Source organism: Heterodontus francisci, chromosome 5 (assembly GCF_036365525.1).
Source record: "Heterodontus francisci isolate sHetFra1 chromosome 5, sHetFra1.hap1, whole genome shotgun sequence".
Classification (NCBI taxonomy): domain Eukaryota; kingdom Metazoa; phylum Chordata; class Chondrichthyes; order Heterodontiformes; family Heterodontidae; genus Heterodontus; species Heterodontus francisci.
The window spans coordinates 49,153,616-49,175,635 of NC_090375.1; the positions used below are offsets into that span (position 1 = coordinate 49,153,616).

At 43.4% G+C, this 22,020-nt stretch overlaps 1 protein-coding gene across 2 annotated transcripts in view; it reads right to left on the reverse strand.

Moving 5' to 3' along the window:
* Positions 1–22,020, reverse strand: part of LOC137369829 (1-phosphatidylinositol 4,5-bisphosphate phosphodiesterase gamma-1-like) — a 205,868-nt gene that overhangs the window by 12,251 nt on the left and 171,597 nt on the right. For both annotated transcript variants that reach the window (XM_068031407.1, XM_068031406.1), the window contains exons 22-30: positions 21,652–21,748; positions 20,166–20,232; positions 16,966–17,129; positions 14,948–15,044; positions 10,911–11,135; positions 8,021–8,169; positions 5,899–6,013; positions 4,233–4,394; positions 999–1,087 (exon numbers count right to left, since the gene is read on the reverse strand). In XM_068031407.1, coding sequence (XP_067887508.1) covers positions 999–1,087; positions 4,233–4,394; positions 5,899–6,013; positions 8,021–8,169; positions 10,911–11,135; positions 14,948–15,044; positions 16,966–17,129; positions 20,166–20,232; positions 21,652–21,748 — 1,165 coding nt within the window. The remainder of the gene's footprint in view (positions 1–998; positions 1,088–4,232; positions 4,395–5,898; positions 6,014–8,020; positions 8,170–10,910; positions 11,136–14,947; positions 15,045–16,965; positions 17,130–20,165; positions 20,233–21,651; positions 21,749–22,020) is intronic.

Sequence of the window (22,020 nt, forward strand, 5' to 3'; positions counted from 1 at the left end):
GAAATGGCAACTTAAATCCCCTTTCAAGAAATGGTTGTTGGAAGCCGGAAAAAAAAAGCCAGGACAAAAATAAGTATGGTTCCATGTCAAGAAGGAGGGTACTTATTTCTTCTTTTTTTTTCTACATAAGCTTCCTTTGAAGTGCATATCCCAAATAGACACTCAGCATCTGGAGCACTGATCAGGCTTTGAGCTCATTTCATGGGAATTGGGGTCTAATACACCTTGACACATTCTCCATGAGGAAAGGTTGGCGTGCATTATGGAGAGTGGAGTGCATTGGGTGTGGCATAGAACCCACGGTACATCAGATGATCATGTGATGCCCAAAGTTTTGCAGGGCTTTAAATGCTCAAGATTACAATATTGGTCCCTATGAGTAAAGATTTATGAGACCATATATGATGGATTCTATGGGTAATAATTTCTCAATGATGAACCATATGCATGATGGACTCGATGAGTAATGATCTGTCAAAGAACAAAGAACAAAGAAAATTACAGCACAGGAACAAGCCCTTCGGCCCTCCAAGCCTGCGCCGATCCAGATCCTCTATCTAAACCTGTCGCCTATTTTCTAAGGGTCTGTATCTCTGTCAATGGGCCTCATGAGTGAGGATTTATATTTGATAGACTCTATGGAAGCACATATCCGTGAATGATTCTTCACATATGTACTGATGTTTGAATTACTCTATTGTAACAGCCCCGACAACCAGTTTTACCTGCAGCACCTGTGGAAGAGTCTGTCACTCTAGAATTGGCCTTTATAGCCACTCCAGGCGCTGCTTCACAAATCACTGACCACCTCCAGGCACTTACCCATTGTCTCTCGAGACAAGGAGGCCAAAGAAGAAGAAGAAATTGATAAATACCAGTCTGCGAATGATTATAATTAGATGTTCTTTGTGAAGAAACATTTTTTACTGGGCAGTACTGTCATTACCTGCTTGATATTAAGATAATGCATCCACTGTGGACCAAAAACAAAGTTTTACCTTGGCATTGACAATCTCAATGTGAACAAGTAGAGAGGCCAGCTCTAGCTCTTCACTATAACTGTTTTTCAGGGGTACGGATCTGTAACCTGTAAATGAAACAACATTTTGACATTCATCAGGGCATCACTGACACACAGTGGCATTTGCAGATAGAGATCACTCCAAACCCGCTCAGAAATGTGCAATGCAACCTCAATGCTCAATGAACACACACACACACACTCATACACACTCACAATTTGTGAACCCAGCCTGGCATTTAACCCATAAGGTTAAACCCATATGGAGCTGTCAAATTGTATAATAGTTTAGGTTTAAAAGCATGCAAAGTAATCCACAATGTAAAAGTTTTACTGCAACTCAGTTATAATACCCAGCATGGCTATTGCACTTAAGTTTAAAGAGTGAGCTAACTGATGGACTCCATGGGTTAGAGACTAATAGTTGTGAGCAATGTCTGTGATGCTGTCATTTTCTTTGGTTTAGTATTCATGATAATACAGGAACAACAGAATAGGTGAGTATCATCAGATCTGTAATGTAACTGCCCATCTTAAAAGTCAAGCCTTGTCTTGTCAGTATCCAGCAGTGAGTTTGAATGAAGTTACTGTACAGCCCTGATGATGTGAGATCACCAGATTCAGCTTGACTGTGGTGAGGTGCACCGTGCTCATAATGGGAAGATTGTCTTTGCCGAATCTTGCAAAATAGGCCTCTCCCTTATGATAGCATAGGCATGCATTTTAAGGAAAAATGTCCATCAGTGATGGATTCCATTTGTAAGTATCTATCAGTGGTGATATTGGGATCTAACAGTAAGTAGCTATCTATGATGGTATCAAAGAAATTTTATGAATACATTTTAACTTCATTTCAGGCAGATGATCTGTGCAAGATGTGCTTTCAGTATGAAGAGGTCCACCCACCCCCACAATTTGTATTTTATATTAAAATGTTTCAAGTCTCTTAGCATTATCAAACAAAATTGGACACCAAGCCACATATTAGGACAGGTGATCAAAATCTTGGTAAAAGAAGTAGGTTTTAAGGAGTGTCTTAAAGTAAGAGAGAAATAGAGAGGCAGAGAGGTTTAAGAAAGGAATTCCAGAACTTAGGGCCTAAGCAGCTGAAGGCACAGATGCAAATGGTGGACTGATTAAAATTGGCGCAAGAGACAAGATTTGGAGGAACACAGAGATCTCAAAAGATTGTAATACTGAAGGATATTACAGAGATAGGGCAGTGGCCATGGTGAAAACAAGGATGAGAACTTTAAAATCGAGGTGTTGCTGGACCAGAAGCCAATGTAAGTCAGCAAGCACAGGGGTGATGGGTGAAGGGGACTTGCTGTGAATTGTGATATGGACAGCAAAGTTTTGAATGAGCTCAAGTTCATAGAGGGTGTAAGATGGGAGATTGGCCAGGAGATGATTGGAATAGTGTAGATGTAACGACAAGGATTAGGGTCTCAGCAGCGGGTAAGCTGAGGCAGGGGTGAGGACAGACGATTTTATGGAGATGAATATAGGCAGTGGCTAGGAAGACGGATGGAATCTTCAGTTGTATAGAGCCTTGATCTGATCCCTTCTGGAGGACAATCAGTTTTGAGCACAACACCTCAGGACCCTTGGAGGGGGTGCAGCACAGATTCACCAGAATTATACTGGGGTTTATGAGGGCAGGTTGCATGAACATGGCTTCTCTTCCCCTGAATATATGGGATTATGGAGCGATGTGGTTGAGATATTTACATTTCAAAAAGATTTGAAAGGGCAGAATATGGGGAAACTCTTTCCCTTGGTAAGGGAATCAAGAGCAAGGAGACATGATCTTAAAATGAGAACCAGGTCATTCAGCAGCGAAATTGGGAAGCATTTTATCACAAAGGGTAGTAGAAATCTGTGACTTTCTCCCGTAAAGGATGATCTAACTGAATTGCAAAGTAGACTTGTTTCTAATGTTTCTAGTAGTCCTCAAATGGTAGTGGGCTTGAAAATAAGTGGCCTCTGCAAATCAGGACGTGGAAACAGAAAAGATGTTAATCTGATTTTTCTGAGAATTGGCGCTCACTGGCTGAGTCTGTGGGGGATGCCAGTTGAGACCAATTCTGCCTGTTTCAGTAGGTGGACATTCCACTGACTTCTCTGCTGATGCTATTTTGTATTGGGGGGTGGAAGTGGTGGCACTGCAGTGGTATAAATCTTCCTTCTTAACAGGTAGGAGTCATTTTTATAAATAAAGAGGGTAGCACTTGTACTAAACTAAAACAATTAAGTGTGTAGTGGTTACTTCAAAATGGTATGGAAGATACAATCCAACATGTAGGTTCACACACTTATTGCAGCCTCCGGCTCTGAAAGGGGTAAAACATCATCCAATTCCCATTGGCAGGAAACTTAAAATGGGTCAAACCACCATGCGGAAAATAGCTTTTGTGTAGACTGAAACTTATTGCTCGAGTCATTCTGCTCCAGCGACACAGCGCTATTTGAATACAAGACTGTGATATTTTAAAAAAGTGTTTGTTGCTTTTTATCAATTCTGGGATCTGTCAGAAATAGTGACTGAGGTAGGTAGGAGTGAAAAAATATTGCAAACGTAATGCTTCCAATTTGGCCCTACCTCAAACCCCATCAGCAGAAAGTCACCACAATCGATGCCAGTTCTTTCTCCACTCACCTTTAGTTTCAAAATACAATGCATCAATTCTGCCCATTTGAGTAGGTGGCCATGTCACTGGCTTATCTACTGATGCAATTTTGTAATCAGAGAATGGATTTGAGTACTGCAGTGATGCAAGTCCACAAAACTGCCATAATTCATTGCCAGTCTCACTCGGAGGGGTCACAGTGAATGCCAGCAAAGGATATGGAAATGATGCAGTATGTGGTGCTCATGTAATGTCAGGGATGAAGGTTTACTCTGGCTATGATGTCTGTTGAATTTTTTAACAAGTCGTTTCTGATTGTCTCGCTCCACCACTCCCCCTGGGGCATGGAGTATAGAATTGCACTGGTCACTGTTGCTACACAGTACTCGCCCCTTCCCCCACCCCCACTCCATGGGGGGGCAGAAGAGAAAGACAATTTCTCTGCCATCAAATCCATGCTGCACCAGATGCAGGTGTGCTCAGTGCTGTTAGTGGATGCATTGCCAGCACTGATATCCCTCACTCTGTCACCTTACTAAAAATCAGTTAAATAGTATTCTTCTTACTAGGCTGCTGGTTACCTGTTTTAAGTCCTTTCACTGGATAGGTTGCCTGGGCTAGGAAGTTGGGATCACTGAACATGTCCTCATCATACACAATAAACTTCAAAAAGGCAAACTCGGGATTGTTGATGTCAAAGACAAACTGCTTGAAGAGCCAGACAGGATTCAACCCATTATCCGCTGGAACAGAAATGAAACATGAGGAGATGCAATGAAATAATGCTTTATTTAACATTTCCTTTCTCTGTGTTTTTCTTGTTTCTGCACTTCTCTCCCCTCCACTCCTGAAGGTTCTGTTGAGCTTCTTGGATACTTACCCCAAGCAGTCATTTCCTAGCCGGCAACACCCATTTCCAGCAAGGATAGTGATCAGGAACTAGAACCTTGGCTGATTTTCCCTCCTCTTTGAGGTCAGTTGTAGCACCCAGGCTGAGCCCAACTAACAACATAAACTAGGGACTAAACCTGAGACTATTCTGGTCTGCATCGCTCAGTTCCACACTAGGCACAGAATTTACCAACTGAGTAAATGGGTGAATGATACATGAAGTGGTTTAATATAAGACTGGCAGGATTCTCTCTCTACAGCATTATCACTAGAGCAGTCTCACAGAATGTGTGTTACAGCAAAAGGCCTGTTACATAAAAGGGTTTATTTAATGGCTATTCTCATCCCCAATAGCTGAGTAAGTCAAGGCACTGCACAGTGTAACACTAAATCATACAAAACAGAAGATTCCATGTTTGAACATTCAGTTAGCTGGTCTCAGCTAGGACAACATAAAGGTGTGGTAACTTATGACATGACATGACACGTAGTAAGTGTGGCATGCTTGGGAGGAACAGATGACTTTGGACCTGTGATTCCCAAACCTCTCCATCACTGGAGTTTTCCTCATGTTATGTCTGGGTCTGTGTAGACTAATTGATAGGGATTGATTGCTATCATTAGTCAACTACTCCATTATTGATGTATCATGCGACTGCCGGGATAATAGAAAGCGAACAAGCTGGGCCAAGGTCTTTTTTCATCTAGTAGTTCTTGATGTATATCATTGGGAGCAGAAAGAAACAGCTTTACTCTGTATACAGTCCATGTTGCACCAGAGTGCTAATTAGGATAGCATAGAGGGGCCTCCATTCTGCGCCCAGCCTGTGGTGTACCTGACCTGGAAGTACTTGACCCGGCAGTGTAGACTTTGTATCCAAACCATGCTGCACCCACCTTTAAATAGAAATTCTCCAAGAGAAAACAAACAGGGAGAAAATCATCCATCAATTATTGGCAAAAGGACATCGGTTCTGACAGAAGATCATTGACTTGAAATGTTAACCCTACTCTCTCCACAGATGTTGCCTGACCTGCTGAGTGTTTGCAGCATTTTCTGTTTCTATTTCAGATTTCCAGCATCTGCAGCATTTACTATTTGTGTGGTTTATTGAACATTTTGAAACAAATCTGATACTGTGTGTGGTGAATGAGAACATTATCAACTGATCTTCGACATCAAGGCTCATGTGGAGAATTAATTAATTAACTGGCCCTCCCTCCCCCTCCCTGAAAAGAATTAGCTGCTTTAGGGGAGCAAGAAGGGAAGAAAAAGATGGATAAGAAAAAATTGTCGCAGCGAGTACCACATGATTCAATCAGATCGCCATATCACAGAGGAGGAGACTCACTTACCCACCACCTCTGTCTTGTATTTGCTGTTGTCATACTCAGCTCCACATACCTCCACCTCAACAAATGGACAAACAATGCTCCTCCCATTCTTGGGCAGATGTCGTGCTCCCAAGATCTGGCAGTTTAAGAGAATGAAATCAATAAGGACTCACGCCCACAACTTCTCCTCATGTATTTGTTTTAAAAGGAGTAGGAACCCGGCAATTATATCACCCTGCAAAGACTCCATCCCCAACAGCTGGTTCAGCTGGTAAATGCAGCCATCCAGTGGGAAACTTAGCCACCCCACCCCAGTCCGTGCTGGGACAGCATTAGTGTCACCACAATTTACAGCATGTCTGGGCTAAGGAAGGGGCAAAGTCAGACAGAGTTACATTATTCAGTGATTCCCGTAGACACAGGATCATGGTGAAATAGCCCACCAACACTAATTGCCTGAATTAAGTGTTACTGCCTCTGAGACAGAATTATGGGCAGATCCCAGTTCCTGGTACTGCCTGCTGTGAAGCATCTGCTACCTTGATTATACACATGACAGGTAACAATGGAGCTGGTGTAGAGAGCAGGAGCTAAATTCAGAAGGTGACTTGTCTCTGAGCCTCTCTCTCTGCATGTACCTGTTATTGGATAGCGACAAGCTGTGCAAACCCTGGCTCTTGCCAGCCCCTAGGATAAGGATGTGGCCAAGAATGAATTGTTCCTTCAGGCGATGAGGGGAGAAAACTGAAGGGCAGAAGGAGAGAAGTTTCGTGCAACAGTGTAGTAGAACAGCACATTGGAAATTTGGCCTGTTGCATCACACAATGCCAATAGGGGTTGCTGGCTTTGGCCTCTTGCTACGCTGAGATACCCATAGCAACCTCAGCCATTTTGTTGTGGTGAGGCATTGTGCAGGTACAGGGTGAGGCATAGGGAGTAATCATTTGCATATACCTCCTAACAACTGGCTGAAGAACAGCCTTAGTGAAGACATAGGAAAACAATCATGTGCAGTGTCCAGGGAAACCTGAATAAACAGAGAAGAATGCATGAAAAATGCACAAATGTCTCCTTTCACTGCTGATCCTACATTAGATGAGTTTGGGCAATGATAATCCAGTTTTCAGTGGCTATTGGCAACATGGGGGTTGGAGTGGCAATGGAAAAATGTCACTTTGGTGCAGTAGTGACATCTTCTAAGGTTTGCACTGAGGCACTTTGTTGCAAAATGCACTCGTTGTCTAAGATTCAAGCCAGGGTTATTTTAAAACTCTGACTTAACCAGATTTAAATGTTGCCAGGTGCAGCAAAGGGAGATGATGTAGCCAACTTGCAGGTAAGTACATATGAACATATAAATTAGGAGCAGGGGTAGGCCAGAGAGATAGTGGGGGTGGAGGTGGTAGAACGGAACAGGGAAGGCTGCTCTTTCTGGCCCCATAAAGGAGCATTTTATACTTACTGTGTAGGATCTCTTCTATCTGCAGGCCAGCTACTAAACCTAGTTCAATCTAATGAGGAAGCCATCGTGATTCCACTCTTAAGCCCCAGGCAAATTAATGTCGAGCTCCTACTGATATCATAGTTAATGCATGAGGGTCCAACCTGATTCCAGCAAAACCAGTGGCATTAAGACAGTGGGATCAGTGGGAATGGAGCTGGAAATTGAGCTGCTCCATTTTCACTGCTCACCCACTCCTTTTGCACCCAGTGTGAAGATTTACAATTCCCTCGCATGGTTTCAATTTATTTCAGGTTACATCATCCCAATCTTTTTAGATTAGAGATACAGCACTGAAACAGGCCCTTCGGCCCACCGAGTCTGTGCCGAACATCAACCACCCATTTATACTAATCCTACACTAATCCCATATTCCTACCACATCCCCACCTGTCCCTATATTTCCCTACCACCTACCTATACTAGTGACAATTTGTAATGGCCAATTTACCTATCAACCTGCAAGTCTTTTGGCTTGTGGGAGGAAACCGGAGCACCCGGAGGAAACCCACGCAGACACAGGGAGAACTTGCAAACTCCACACAGGCAGTACCCGGAATCGAACCCGGGTCCCTGGAGCTGTGAGGCTGCGGTGCTAACCACTGCGCCACTGTGTGGAAAAACAAAATGGCTGCCACTTACCTGAAGCTGCACGGTGATTGGTTCCACACCCTTGAGAGTGTTCTTATCAAAGGGGTCAAAGTTCTCGTCTCTCATGATGTCAGGGTGCAAGACATACCCATTCTTCCCGTTCATGGTGAAGATCGCTTGATTCAGCTGCATTGGTTTGTCTACAGGAAAAAGAAAAAGCCAAAGCCCTTTAGATTCCAAGTTAACTTCCTCTTCACCATTTCAGTGATTCTCCTGCACGGTTCCCAGTATATACAGTGCCTCTATTTTCTTTAGCTGGAACTTTCTCTGCCTAATACTGGGATAGCACAAGGGTTGGTACTGTTCTTCATGGGCGAACCCAGAGGTCAGTAAGGGGATAAATTTCCATGCATGTTCTCCCGCTCATCTGCTGTAACAACAACCATGGAAACCCCAAAGAAATGGTGGAAATTTATCCCTGAAATGTTAGTAGGCTATTCATCAGTTGGGGGCTTCACAACTGAATCCTATCAAGTCCTCACCAACAACTGAAGACAGTTTTGCAATAGGCCACTGGGGGCAAATCTCTAATCAGTTTTATCGCCTCTCTAGCTGAGAGGTCCTGAGTGCAATTGTAATACCCCTCATACTCAACCCAGCTGAGAATAGCTCATTGAGCACTGACCAGACTAATCATCGGATCAACTCTGATCTTTTCTAACCCATATGGCTCTGATCCACACTTAACAAAGGTACGACCAGTGGACCTTCTCATATATTAGATATATGTAAAATAAAAATGGCAAGTATAAATGCAATATATCTCGTGGGGTGGATGAGGTCATCAGATGATATTAAAAGCCATATAGGCTAGGCTCAGGTACTTTATAGTTGACGTCTGTGCTATAATCATAGCCATTGTTTGTGTAATTATCATACAATCCAGCAGAGGGAGCTGTAGCCCAATATTTAGTTTGGAGCTGTGCTTACAATAACATGCATAACAATAACCAATTGAATATGGAAAACATTACAAGGCGTTTCAGTTAGGATTGCCAAACGTGGTTGGACATATTCCTGAAGGTGGCATCACATGACTTGCTGCCCCAAACTGCCCCCACACTGCTGCTAATGGGGTCACCCAACTTATTCAGACACACAGTGCTCCACTTCACCATGCCAATCAGAGAGTGAATAGACTCTTCATTATCCGATTGGATGATTCTTGACTGTCAGTCAAGCAGCCTTTTTTCCCATGTCCAATATTTCCAATAAACAAAAATGTTCAAAGAAAATAAAAAAGATTTATGGCCTTTTGATTTTTCTTCAGGGTTGCTTGCAGCAGGGTCCTGGAGCTTAGCTTCACTGACTCTCCAGGGCAATAATGGAGGGTTGGCAACCCTATTCACAAAGGTGTAAGGAAACATGGTGCTGAGTTAAGGAAAGAATGATTAGCAGGGCTGACCAAAATCTTGGTTAAAGAGGTAGGTTTTGGAGAGAGGCTTAGAGGAGATGGAGAATGATTTAGGGAGGAATTACAGAAAATGGGGCCTAGATGACTGAAGGGACACAGTCACCAATATTGGATTGATAGCATACTGGTAGCAGAATTTTGGATGAGCAGAAGTTTATGGAGCCTCGAGGTAACGCAGGCACGGATGAGGGTTTTAGTGGGTGATGGACTGAGGTAGGAGTGGCGGTGGGCAATGTTATGGCGTTGAAAATGGGCGGTTATTGTGATAGAGTGAAGATGGGTTTGGAAACTTAGCTTGGATTCGAAGAATGCTGAGGTTGCGAGTACTGAGATAGGTTGGAATTAGTGGCAAGGGTATGGAGATTATGGCAGAAACTGAAGATCATGGCTTTGATATTCCTAATGTTTGTCTAGAGGGAATTATAGCTTATGCAAGACAATGTCAGACAGGTGGCTGACAGCATAGAGGTAGCGGAGTGGTTGAGAAAGATGGTGGAAATGTAGAGCAGGGTGTTACCAGCGAATATATAGAAGGCCCCATATCACCAAGGGAAAGCATGTAGGTGAGGAAGAGTTGGTGGGATAAGTATGGATCGTTGGTGGGTTCCTGAGATTATGGTATTGGAGTAGGAAGGGAAGCCATTACTAGAGATGCTCTGGCTACGATTGAATAGGTAAGAGTGGAACCAAATGATGGCAATCCCACTGAGCTGGACAGCAGATGGAAGGCTTTGGAGAAGGATAGTGTTATCAACCATGTCAACGGGAATGATACTTTTGGGGTGCAGGCAAAGAATCTAGGAAAAGTACTTTGAGAGAGAAAAGGGAAGAAAGCTGGGAATAATGTTTTGGGGTGAAAGGAAGGATTCTGGGAAGTACATTCAGAGGATGAAGGGAAGGAAGCTGAGAGCCAAAGCCCAGAAAATTTTGACTTATGGCACTTCAATCTTGCTTCTGGAGGATGCTGTAGCTCCACTCTCTGTGTGACTTCTATCAGGAGCTGAGCTGAGTGGGAAGTGAAGAAAGAAAGACTTATATAGCACCTTTCACACCTCAGGACATCCCACTGCTGAAAAAGCTGCACTGCTTCACAGTACTGGATGAAGTGCTCCAATGAACAGTGTCCCCATACTGCTTCTGATTTCTATTGGACAATACTGCACTATACCTTCAAGCGCCCATAAAAAATATAACATAGTAAATATATGATTATTAATGTTCTAGCTAAGAGCCAGCACAAACACGATGAATTCAGTGGCAGCCTTCCATATCATTAAATTTTAAGAGTAGACTCTGGAGATTGAGGAGTCTGAACTGAATCACATATTTGAGTCTACATTTAAAAGAAAATCCAATCCCAACACAGAGGCTGCGTGATCCGAGTGCACAGTGTGGGGTGGCCTTGCCTCCTCTGGTTTTGAGAATGTACAACTCACTCCTTGGCGTGGCTTGTAACGGTGAGTTTACCTGGTGTCTGGAAGTTGAGTGCCACCAGCTGGCTGCCACAGATCCACATGGGCAGCGGGTCGTAATTGGAGGAGTCCAGGCGTTGCCCCTTGGGGTAGACGCGGCTTAGCTGCCGGTGGTTGTATTGAAGAAACTTCTTGCCCTTACTTTTGTTGGCATATTTTTCAGCCTTCGTTTCGGGGAAGGATGACATGTCTCTGTAACAGGCCTTGTCTGTCCCGATCTCTGGAGACAAGGCAACGCGATGTCATTAAGGAAACACCAATACACAGAGGGCTAACCACATCAGTTCCTCTTTTTACAGTATCCATTGCTCCTCACTGATATACTGACCTTCTTGGTATAATGACTCCTTCTCTGGATTGCATGACAGAGAGAACATTTTACTCGCAGGCTAGAATTTTCCTTGGAGCTTCTCGCATTTCATGGCTGTAACTTTGGCAGAGATGTGGGGGAAACTGTTTCCCACAAAGTTATATTAGTGAAGCAGCAGTAGATTTGCGGAAATTCTGTGTTGGCTAGATCAGAGAATGTTTGTACTCGAGCTATGGGGAGGATGGAGACTTCAATTTGAGATACGCCCACAGGCTTCAAACCCCGCCGTCAGGCTCAAATAGGGGTCAGAAGCCTGCATCATGTGGGGAACAGTCAATCACCTGGACTGGCCAATTAGTGGGCGGGCTCCCGAAACTGGAGGGACAAGCAGAGGCTCTCCAGTCCAAAAGCAGCAGCAGGATGCAATGGAAGGTAAGTGAGGGAGAGGGTGCTTCAAAATGGAGGCACCCACCATTCAACTTTTTGAAAGTTTAAATAAGAAAAGGCTTTTGCAGCCAGGTCACTACTGTTGGGCGGGAACCCCTCTAAGGACGGCCTGCAGCTGCTACTGCACCCAGGCAGGTGGGGGGGGGGGGCGTGTGGTGTGGTGTGGTGGGGGGGTGGCCTCTAAGCCTGTCTGGAGCAGTGCACCCCCGTCTGCTCTCGGGAGGTCACCTCCAGGCAGCTGAGCTGGCCACCGCCACCTCCGAGAACCTGGAGGCTGATAGAAATCCCAGTCAGCCGCTGTTAACGGGCTTTAATAGGCTTTTAATTGGTTTAATCGGCTACCCGCCACGTGCAGGTGCAGCCCTGCTCCCCTGCCATTTCCCATCTTGCCACCTGGAAAATGGCCTGGGGGTGGGATAGAGCCGGTGTACTGGCACAAATGCCGGCGGCACTATCTTTAGCACCTAGCCGCCTCCGTTCCCGTCCCTGGAGGAGGCTGAAAATCAAGCCCTCAGTGTCAGCATCAAGCACTCCCAGGTCAGGCATAGTACTGATATAAGCAGAGTAAAGCTCCCTCTACACTACCTCAGCAATGCGCCTCAGTCTACTCTGTCAGTGTGGCATTTTGCCACTTCCCACACCAGCTGTCCTGTGGGCAGTCTGAGTGACATAAATAATATGAGGCCAATGGCTCATTGGCAGAGCTACCCTGCCGGCAGCAGAGATGTCAGGATAGTGCCCTTTGTATGTTCAGGGAGGGCTTTCTGCACCTGCAAGGGGACTTCAGTGGAGTCTAGCTCAATACCTTTCCGGGCTGAAAATCAAAGCATCAGTTCTCATCTTCAATTGAAGTAATTTTTCCTTAACATAAAGGATTGATTTCCTCAGTCTAGCTAAGGTTTGGGGTCTTTCAGAAAGCCTTAAAGGATCTCCTGTAAGTGCTTAGTTGCCGTGAGTTCCGTTGGGGCCTTTTAAGGGCGTAAAGGACAGAATTCACAGGGTAGCCTGGGAACTCCCCCATCACCCCCTGATGTAAAGGGCTTGGGTGGAAAATTTAGCCTTTCGAGAAAAATAATACCCAGAAAAATCAATGTTATTTGGCATACCCCATTTTCCATGCCTTGATCCAGAGTCTGTGATTGTTTCCACAGTGGTGGAGAAGGCTAAGAGAGGAGAGGTTTTTAAAATAACGAAGAGTTTTCATCAAGTGAACAGGGAAATATTATTTCCACTAATAAAGAAGCCAGTGCTGTGGGATTATCAATTTGAAATGATTACTCAGAGTGAGGAGAGAAATTAAGAGAAAGTTCTATAGATCGAGTGTTGCTGGAGCATGGAATGTTTGCCACATGGACTGACTGAGGCAGATACCATTGCATTACTGAAGCGAAAACTGTCTAATTATTTGATGCAGACAAAAAGATCTGGAGAGAGATCAAGCAGTGGGATTCATTTTGGACTAGTCTAGCAAACAGTTGTTGCAGAAATGATAACAACAACTTGCATTTATATAGCATCTTTAATGTAGTAAAGCATCCTCAGGCAATAGGCCAAATGGCCTTCTTCTGTACTGTAAACCTCAATGTTCTTTAATAATGTTATATGTCTGGATTCCGGCCTTAATATACAGGAGTTGTAGGCCCAATAAATCTTGTGCTGGTTTAGGCTCATGTTACATAGATATCAGTCTTTTGCACATGACTATTTAATTTAAAGACAAAATTAACTCAGTAAAATAAATCTCATGAAGATAAAATGATAGGAAATTGAATGCTTCCCTCTGAATAACCAAATGTATTGAGTCATAGAACATAGAGCAGTACAGCACAGTACAGGCCCTTCGGCCCACGATGTTGTGCCGAACCTTTAACCTACTCTAAGATCAAACTAACTACCTACCCTTCATTCTACTATCATCCATGGACCTATCCAAGAGTCGCTTAAATGCCCCTAATGTATCTGCTTCTACTACCACCGCTGGCAGCGCATTCCACGCACCCACCACTCTCTGTGTAAAGAACCTACCTCTGACATCTCCCCGAAACCTTCCTCCAATCACCTTAAAATTATTCCCCCTGGTGATAGCCCTTTCCACCCTGGGAAAAAGTCTCTGACTATCCACTCTATCTATGCCTCTCATCATCTTGTACCCCTCTATCAGGTCACCTCTCATCCTCCTTCGCTCCAATGAGAAAAGCCCTAGCTCCCTCAATCTTTCTTCGTAGGACATGCCCTCCAGTCCAGGCAGCATCCTGGTAAATCTCCTCTGCACCCTCTCGAAAGCTTCCACATCCTTCCTATAATGAGGCGACCAGAACTGAACACAATATTCCAAGTGTGGTCGAACCAGGGCTTTATAGAGCTGCAGCATAACCTCGCGGCTCTTAAACTCAATCCCCCTGTTAATGAAAGCCAACACACCATACGCCTTCTTAACAACCCTATCAACTTGGGTGGCAACTTTGAGCGATCTCTGGACATGGACCCCAAGATCCCTCTGTTCCTCCACACTACCAAGAATCCTGTCTTTAAGCCTGTATTCCGCATTCAAATTCGACCTTCCAAAATGAATCACTTCACACTTTTCCAGGTTGAACTCCATCTGCCACTTCTCAGCCCAGCTCTGCATCCTGTCAATGTCCCGTTGCAACCTACAACAGCCTTCCACACTATCCACAACTCCAGCAACCTTCGTGTCATCGGCAAACTTGCTAACCCAGCCTTCCACTTCCTCATCCAAGTCATTTATAAAAATCACAAAGAGCAGAGGTCCCAGAACAGATCCTTGTGGAACACCACTGGTCACCGAGCTCCATGCTGAATACTTTCCATCTACTACCACCCTCTGACTTCTATGGGCCAGCCAATTTTGTATCCAGACAGCCACCTTTCCCTGAATCCCATGCCTCCTTACTTTCTGAATGAGCCTACCATGGGAACCTTATCAAACGCCTTGCTAAAATCCATATACACCACATCCACTGCTCTTCCTTCATCAATGTGTTTTGTCACATCTTCAAAGAATTCAATAAGGCTTGTGAGGCATGACCTGCCCCTCACAAAGCCATGCTGACTGTCTCTAATCAAACCATGCTTTTCCAAATAATCATAAATCCTGTCTCTCAGAATCCTCTCCAATAATTTGCCCACTACTGACGTAAGACTGACTGGTCTATAATTCCCAGGGTTATCCCTATTCCCTTTCTTGAATAAGGGAACAACATTTGCCACCCTCCAATCATCCGGTACTACTCCAGTGGACAAGTCAAACTTACTTTCTTCATCAAAAGGCACAGGGCGGCAGTAGACAACCAGCTCCGAAAGTTCCAGTGCAATCTTCTTTCGCCTCTCCATTATTTTTCCTTCCTGCATCTGTTGCAAAGAGATACAGTTATTTAACACCATTGTGGGAAGACCTTCATCACATATATATGCTTGGAATTGATAAGCCAGAAAATGGTTATTATAACAGCTAATTACAGTTTTTAGCTGGAGTTAGCCATTGCACTCAATCAATTTCTAGAAGGTTCACAAAGACTAACAGGAAAGCATTATTTTGGTGCAAGTCAGCTCAGCTACTGCTTTTCTTGACACATCTGCCTGGGAAACAAGCCATGAGATAAAAGATGTCAAGTAAACCATGCTGTTACAATTATGTATACTTAGCAAGTTTATGGCACTGAACAATTTTTATATGTGGTGACCAAGGAAAAGTGGTTCAAGGAAAAGGCCAACCGCCACCTTCCCAAGGATAATGATGGGTAATAAATACCAAACTCACCAGCGACACTCATATCCTAAGAATGAAAAGAAAATCTTATTTTCTTATTGTCCTCTCCTAAAGGAGTTGACTCATACTGGGGTACGGTTTCACAGGTACTGCCCATTCTCCAGTACCTTGCCTAAGTGACCATTCTATACTTATGAATCACAACAGATTGCTCAACCTTGAAATATATCTTCCTATTCTCACCAATTGTCTACAAGCAGGAATTTCTAGCAGGGTCATGAGATAGCAACCAGGAATGACTTTTCCCCTACTTAGCCTGGGCATTCATATCCCCACTACCAAGCTCGTTGTCCTTAAAACAGCATTCCGTACCCTGCCTCAGAAACACACGAACCGTCATGTTCCTATGGAATATTTGAGAATCTGAGTCCATACCAATCCCTACCCACAGCCAATTAATCCCATTTCCAGTCAGATATATCCAGATACTTTTTAAAGGAATTGATCACCTGGCTTCAGCTGCTTTAGCCAGCAACATGTGCCACTTATCCACACTCCCTGTGAAAAGACCGTCAGACTTGCATGAGACATGTCCATTTTAAACCTATATGCTCTAAATTCATCGCTCACAGTTAAATACCTCACTTTCATCCACACCATCCATGTAACTCAGCGTTTTAAAGACCCGAATCATGTTTTCTTTTTGCAGTAAATCGTCAGTGTTTGTGTCAATGGGATGTATGATCATGAAGAGCCTCACAACTGAGCCTAATCTTGTTTTCACTCAAAACACACTTACACATTCACACACACACACATACATTTCAAGCAAAGGTCACTGAATCATGATCAGAAGTGTTTTCCCTTCTCTAACCCAAGGAGTTTAGTCAAAATACAACCACCTCAACCATGCCTTGGCTGAAATCAGCTAACTCAACAAAGAGCAAAACAACAACCTGCACTTATATAGCGTCTTTAACAGAATAAAACATCATAAGGCACTTCACAGGAGTGTCATCAGGCAAAAATTGACACCAAGCCAAGGAACAAGATATTAGAACAGGTGCTTGTTCAAAGAGGTAGGTTATAAGCAGTGTCTTAAAGGAGGAAAGAGAGGTGATGATGTTTGAGGAGGGAATTCTGGGGCTTAGGGCCTGGACATTGCCGTTGAATGAAATTGAGAATGCACAAGAGACAGTAGTTGGAGGAACACAGAGTTCTTTGAGGATTGTGGGGCTTGAGGAGGTTACAGAGATCAAGAGGGGTGAGGCCACAGAGTCATTTGAACACGAGTGAGCACGTATTCCTAAAAGTGATTGGTAAACAGGACTTTACGTAGGGATAGAAATTAACTGTTATTGGATCAGCTATTCACTAGTCAAACTCACAGCGACCAGGGGAACTAAGTTAAAACTGTATTCTGCTACTGGAAAATAAAGCAGTCGCTGTACCCAGTTGGGCCTCACTTGTAGCTTCCAGCTCCTTTAAGAATTGGACAGAGTTGATGGCAAGAATAAGTTCCATTGTGCCACCATCTCCCAATGGCTTTTGTCTCACACTTACTCTGGCATCTGCGTTTTGTGTTGCCTCCCGGATCTTGGCAGCCCAGTCATTCAGATCCTCTTGACTATCTGCAGCCACATCCAACATCTGCACAGGGTGGGACATTTGTTGGGAGTGGATTGTGAACACATACTGCTTGCTTCCTTTCCCTTCCTTCTGAATAACTGTCGAGTAAATGCTGATAACATTAATATGGTGCGGACAAATCACAGTCACTTAATATAGAATCTAATACATTTTTGAAAAAGGTAATTGGCTCCAGTTTTAGCTCTCCCTGCCTGGTGGAAAACAGGGTGGGCAGTGGGGTGGAGGAGGTGGGCAGTGACAGCTTCCCCATCAGACTAGATCTGACAGGAGGAGGATGGTGAGTCAGAAGAGGTCCAACGGGTAAGTTTAAAAAAAGATGATTTCAGGTTTCCTTGTGAGCTAGGAGGGAGCAGGAGTACTCCTCCAGCTTTCACAAGGAAACCTTGGGCTTCTCTTGCCACAGGATTCCCCTCTCCCCTGATCACCTCCAGCGCCACACCCTCTCTTCCCTGCCAGCCCCCTCCCACCAGCTGCCCCCCACTCACCACACCCCACTGATTGGCAAGTCTAATCCCACGGGCCCCCTGCTGAGGTCTCCTGTTGCCAAATTCCTGCTCCCACCCACCAGTCGGTCAGTGGATCTGGCCGAGTTCAGAAAGGACTGTGGGAAAATTTATGTAAATAAGCCAAGCCCATTAAGATCACCCAGGCTTCCAAGTCTCCAGGCTCCCTAGGTTCGTTGCCCACTTTGAAGCTTTTGGGTTAAAATACTATTGTCTCATCTCTGATTATGACACATCAGAGGTCTATCTTGTTTTAGAACATAGGAATCTCTACAATGTAATTATAGATTTTGAAGCTTGCTATTATTGTAATTATTTTTAAATTGCTTTTTGTATCTGTTTGTTAGGATAGATGTCTGTTTCTATATATGGGGAAGGTGGAAAATGTGCAAACTATTTGGTAAATAGTTGTTTGATTGAAAAGAAAATACTATTTATGCTAAATACTATCAACGGGATTCACTGCAGCAACTCGCCAAGGCTTCTTCGGCAGCACCTGTCAACCCGCAACATCCCCCATCTTGAAGGACAAAAGTAATAGGTGCATGGCAACATCACCTCTTCCAAGTTCCCCTTCAAGTCACACACCATCCCAAACTGAACATATTCATCACCATGTCAAAATTCTGAAACTCCCTACCTAACTGTATCGTGGGAGTATATTCACCCACAAACTGCAGTGGTTCGTGAAGAACGCTGACCACCATTTTCTCAACAGCATTAGGGATGGGAAATAAATGCGGGCCTTGCAAACGATGCTCACATTCCAAGAATGACTATTTTAAAAAAAAATTGATTTGCTTATTGGCAGTTTTCTGTCAAGATAAAAGCAAAATACTGCAGATGCTGGGAATCTGAAATAAAAACAGAAAATGCTGGAAATACTCAGCCAGTCTGTCAGTGTCTGTGGAGAAAAAAAAACAGAGTTAACGTTTCAGGTCTGTGACCCTTCATCAGGTTCTGGTGAAAGGTCACAGACCTGAAATGTTAAACAGACACATATGCTGTAATATCTGACAAGTATATCTGTAATAGATGCTAAGTCTGCCAAGTGATAGAAATAGTTAACATTAGGTTATCAACTGCCTATGTTAACAGTTAACTAAAGAGCCAATAGTTGTGGTGTTTGTCTCAAGAGGGGTCCTGCTTACCACACTGGTCATTCTGATTTGTTCAGAAGGTAGTTAAATTGCCCAAATTGTGCCTCCGATAGCCTGTCCATATAACTTGGAAACTTGTCTTGATTTACAAGGCAGTTTTGCTTAGTTGTGAATGATACCTATCTGTCTTTCTTAATGCTATTTTGGACGTCAAACATAAGAATGAGATATAACTGAGACTGCTAAATGAATCTCTTCAGTTCTCTTCCCTTCTACCCCTGCTGCTATATGAGGCAGAGGCTTGAAGGGAGTCTGTGAAATGTCTTTCACACACAAAAGCTTTTCATCAAAGAATCATGGTTCCAGTCTTAAAAGTTACCACAGAGATATGCAAGAGCTTTGGGACTTGGTTTTTAGAACTGTTCTAAAGCATTAGTGAGCAATCAAATATTCCATTAACTGTATGCATTCAGTCTATTGATCCATTTTGGTTCTGTGATTTTTCTGTCTCTTAATAGACACTAATTAGTAGCTACTCACATCCTATTCCATGTACAAACTCATGCTCATCCATCAACCCTGTTCTGACTGACCTACATTGGCTTCCAATGTCTCAAGTTTAAAATTCTCATCTTTGTATTTAAATCCCACCACGCCCTCATCAACTCTATCTCCATAACTTCTTCCAGCCCTACAGCCCCTCTCATACACACCGTTCCTCTGACTCTGACATCTTGTGCATCCCCTCATCTCTTTGCCTCACCATAGATGGTTGTGTCTTCAACTAACTAGGCCCCACAATCTAGATTTCCCTCCCTAAATCCTTCACTCTCTTCATCTCTTCCTTAAGTTAGTTATTGGCCAGGACTCCAATACTGTTCTTTGAATAGTGACGTGGGATCTTTTACCTCCACCTGAAAGGGTGGACATCACATCTGAAAGATGGAAGCTCTGAAAGTGCAGTACTCCCTCAGTACTGCACAGAAATACCAACCTAGATTAGATGTTCAAGTTTCTGAAGTGGGATTCATGCCCATAACCTTTTGACTCAAAGGCAAGATTGCTACTACTGAGCCAAGTCTGACACGCAATGGAAAAGTGCTACACTGCTGCTTTAGAAAGTGGTCTTTGAGGTTGGGGTTAAGCCACATTGCTGGGGGCAGTGTGCATGCCTGTGCTGTAACTGACCTGGAAGTGCTTAATGCTAACATTACTTTGACATGAATGTTTACAACACAGAAGGAGGTCACTCGGTTCATTAAGTCTGTGTCAGCTCTTTCTTTTGGCAGTTTATCCATAAATCTATCTGTATTAAATTTCTTTGTGTGTTACTGTAGTGCAGTCATAAATCCCTTTGAAATATTTTTATGTGAATTTATCAAGCAGTGTACTATCAGACAAAGTTAAACCTTTGGGTTTATAGACATTTTCTGTTGCTGAAGTTGACAGCCACAAAATTCAACAGAAAACAGGAATAATGGGACTGTGAGATCTTTGCAAGGCTGCTCACCGACATGACATGTTGGAACATCAATAAATCCTTTGAGGAAACTTCCCAGTGGGCTGTTTTCCACAGACTGTAGGTACAGAAAAGAAAATATAAATTACAAAACACATCTATATCTGTATTATTTGATATATATAAAAGTTTATGAGCTGCATCTGTCACGCTTAAGTGTCATACTGCCACATTTGCAAGTTTCTAAGACTTGTTTAAAAAGAGGGCCGTTCATTTCCAGTCTACAAAGAGGTTTCCGAAAAGTGGGTGTGGGATAACTCCAATAAAAGAAGCCATTAGAGTTGTTAAATCCCAGCAATGTAAATCTCAAACCTATTGGTGGATTGCTTGGACAATGGTTATCCCTTTCCTACTGCAGGAAGACCGAGACTAAGAGCTCGATCAGCTCGTGGCGAACTGCCTAGACTCTGCTCACCCCTATTCCACTGCAGTGTGTGACTGAGAATGCGCACACAACCAATGGCGGACCTGGTGCTGAACCCTTCTCCAATACCTCCTTTTTATCCACTGAAATGAAGGAATGGTAGTGGCAAGTGGTATGAACAAGAAATAAGAGACAAAACAACAGACACCCAATCAGATGGCTGGCCTTAGCAAGGTGAGATTTTAAATAATTTTGTTTGAGGACAAGCCCATTCTCTTATTCTGGAACATTCCTTCACCTTCATTCCCAGGTTTTCTTCAGCTTAAATGGAAGTGCCTTAGAATCATAGACTTTTACAGCACAGGAAGCCATTCAGCCCATTGTATCTGTACCAGATCTTTGAAAGAGCTATCCAATTAGTTCCTCTCCCCTGTTCTTTCCACATAGCCTTGCATTTTTTTTCTTTTTCAAGTATATATCCAATTCCCTTTTCAAAGTTACTATGGATTTGTTTCCACCACCCTTTCAAGCAGTGCATTCCACATCATAATAACTTGCTGCATAAAAAAATTTTGCTCATCTCTCCCTGGTTCTTTTGCCAATTATCTTAAATCTGCATCCTTAAGTTGCTGACCCTCCTGACAATGCAAACAGATTATCTCTACCTACTCCATCACAACCCCTTATAATGTTGAGCACATCTTTCAAATTTTCCCTGGTCTTTCTCTGCTCTCAGGAGAAGAATTCTAGCTTCTCTAGTCTATCTATATAACTGAAGATTCTTATCCCTTAGACCATTCTAATAAATCTCCTTTGCATGGCCTTGCCTTCCTACAGTGTGGTTCCCAGAATTGGTCGCAATACTTCAGCTGAGGCCTAACCAGTGATTTATAAAGGTTTAAACATAATTTCCCTGCTTTTGTACTTTGTACCTCTATTTATAAAGCTAACTTGTCCTCATTGTGTGGAATTTTTAATTCCAAACTTTTACGTTCAGCACATAAATACATTTTATTTAAATGCTTGTGAGGGCTGCAAGCCGTTAATGCACCTAACAAACTGCTATCCAATGGTTTCAGCCACACTATACTAAAAGTCAAAACAATTTCTTACTGCTTCATCCTGTTCAGGCACCAGTGTGTTGGTTATCTCTTCCACATAGTTTGCTGGAAACCACAGCTGTTTTTTGCCTCCATAGTCTCCTCGCCACCTGATTGGGGTTGAGGGAAAATATTCAGGATGAGGAAAGAAACACCAGCAGAATACAAGAAATAAGCCAGCTTCAATAACATTTCCACCTTTTCTGGTACTTTCTATTTTAATTAATTATTTTCTCCTGTTGGTTATTTATTTGCTCTTCCCCATCACCATCGCACCACACAGGGGTACTGCAATAGGCCACTTTCTCCCATTACTGTCACACCATACAGTAGCACTACGATAGGCTACTTTCTCCCCAACACTATTGTTATACAGAGGTAT